At 41.5% G+C, this 942-nt stretch overlaps 1 protein-coding gene across 1 annotated transcript in view; it reads left to right on the forward strand.

Moving 5' to 3' along the window:
• Window positions 1-942, forward strand: part of LOC119592417 (MAM and LDL-receptor class A domain-containing protein 2-like) — a 13,061-nt gene that overhangs the window by 1,246 nt on the left and 10,873 nt on the right. Inside the window, exons 4-5 of the mRNA XM_037941238.1 lie at window positions 414-532; window positions 670-889. Of these exons, the coding sequence (XP_037797166.1) occupies window positions 414-532; window positions 670-889 (339 nt within the window). The remainder of the gene's footprint in view (window positions 1-413; window positions 533-669; window positions 890-942) is intronic.

Here is a 942-nt window from a genome sequence, read left to right on the forward strand (position 1 = left end):
TACAGGTGTTCGCGTGTCATTCGTCTTGCTATTATTCATATTTCATTGTTTTGTTTTATTTCTGTTTTGTTTGATTCGTTTTAAAGTTATTCACGTTTGTCTTATTATTCGTATTTTATTGTTTTTGTGATTTTTTCATATTGTTTCTGGTGAAAAGATCATACATGCGAAATGGAAGTTGCTATAATTAAGGTGTTTCAGATATATGCAGGGAAGGCATTCAATCTGAAAAGGTTATAACATATTAAAGTGAGCATAAATAATCCAGGATATCCCACATATAACACAATATTCTCTCAGAAATCTCGATACACGATAATCAAATAAAACATTTGATGCCAAAGATACATTAAAATGATTCTCCATAAATAACTTACGGCATCCTACCATTTAAGAGCATTTTTAATCAACAGTTTGGGTGGAATCCAATGGGCACACTGTTAGCGAGAAGAACACCCTTGTGAAGATGGCTCAGCCCACGTGGAGAGCGTCTTACGTCAACATCTTCGAATTCTTTGGGGAAAATATCAAGGTAAAGACTCACTGGGATTAAGCAACTAAATTTCTTTGATGCACCATTGAAATCTAGATAAAGCGAATCGATTTGAAATATTAGAAGAATCCAGTCAAAATGATGCACCCGCTGTACCAATTCCATACACCAAACAGGTCGTATTCGAAGGGAAAGTCGGCGACGACCACGAGACAGTGATCCAGTTGGACGACCTGGTCCTGACCGACGGCAACTGCCCGAGCATCCAAGGCAACTGCGACTTCACTGACGAAACCACTTGCCTCTGGACCAACGAGGAGGCCGGCCTGCAGTGGGTCGTGTCGGATAGCCAGTCCTTCCACCGATTCAACGGGCCAGCGAGTGACGGCGAGAAGAGTGAGTGGCGGTCGTCCTTGATGATTCAGTGTTAGCTGTGATTCACCGTCAGG

The sequence above is a fragment of the Penaeus monodon genome, chromosome 30 (genome assembly GCF_015228065.2).
Source record: "Penaeus monodon isolate SGIC_2016 chromosome 30, NSTDA_Pmon_1, whole genome shotgun sequence".
Taxonomy (NCBI): domain Eukaryota; kingdom Metazoa; phylum Arthropoda; class Malacostraca; order Decapoda; family Penaeidae; genus Penaeus; species Penaeus monodon.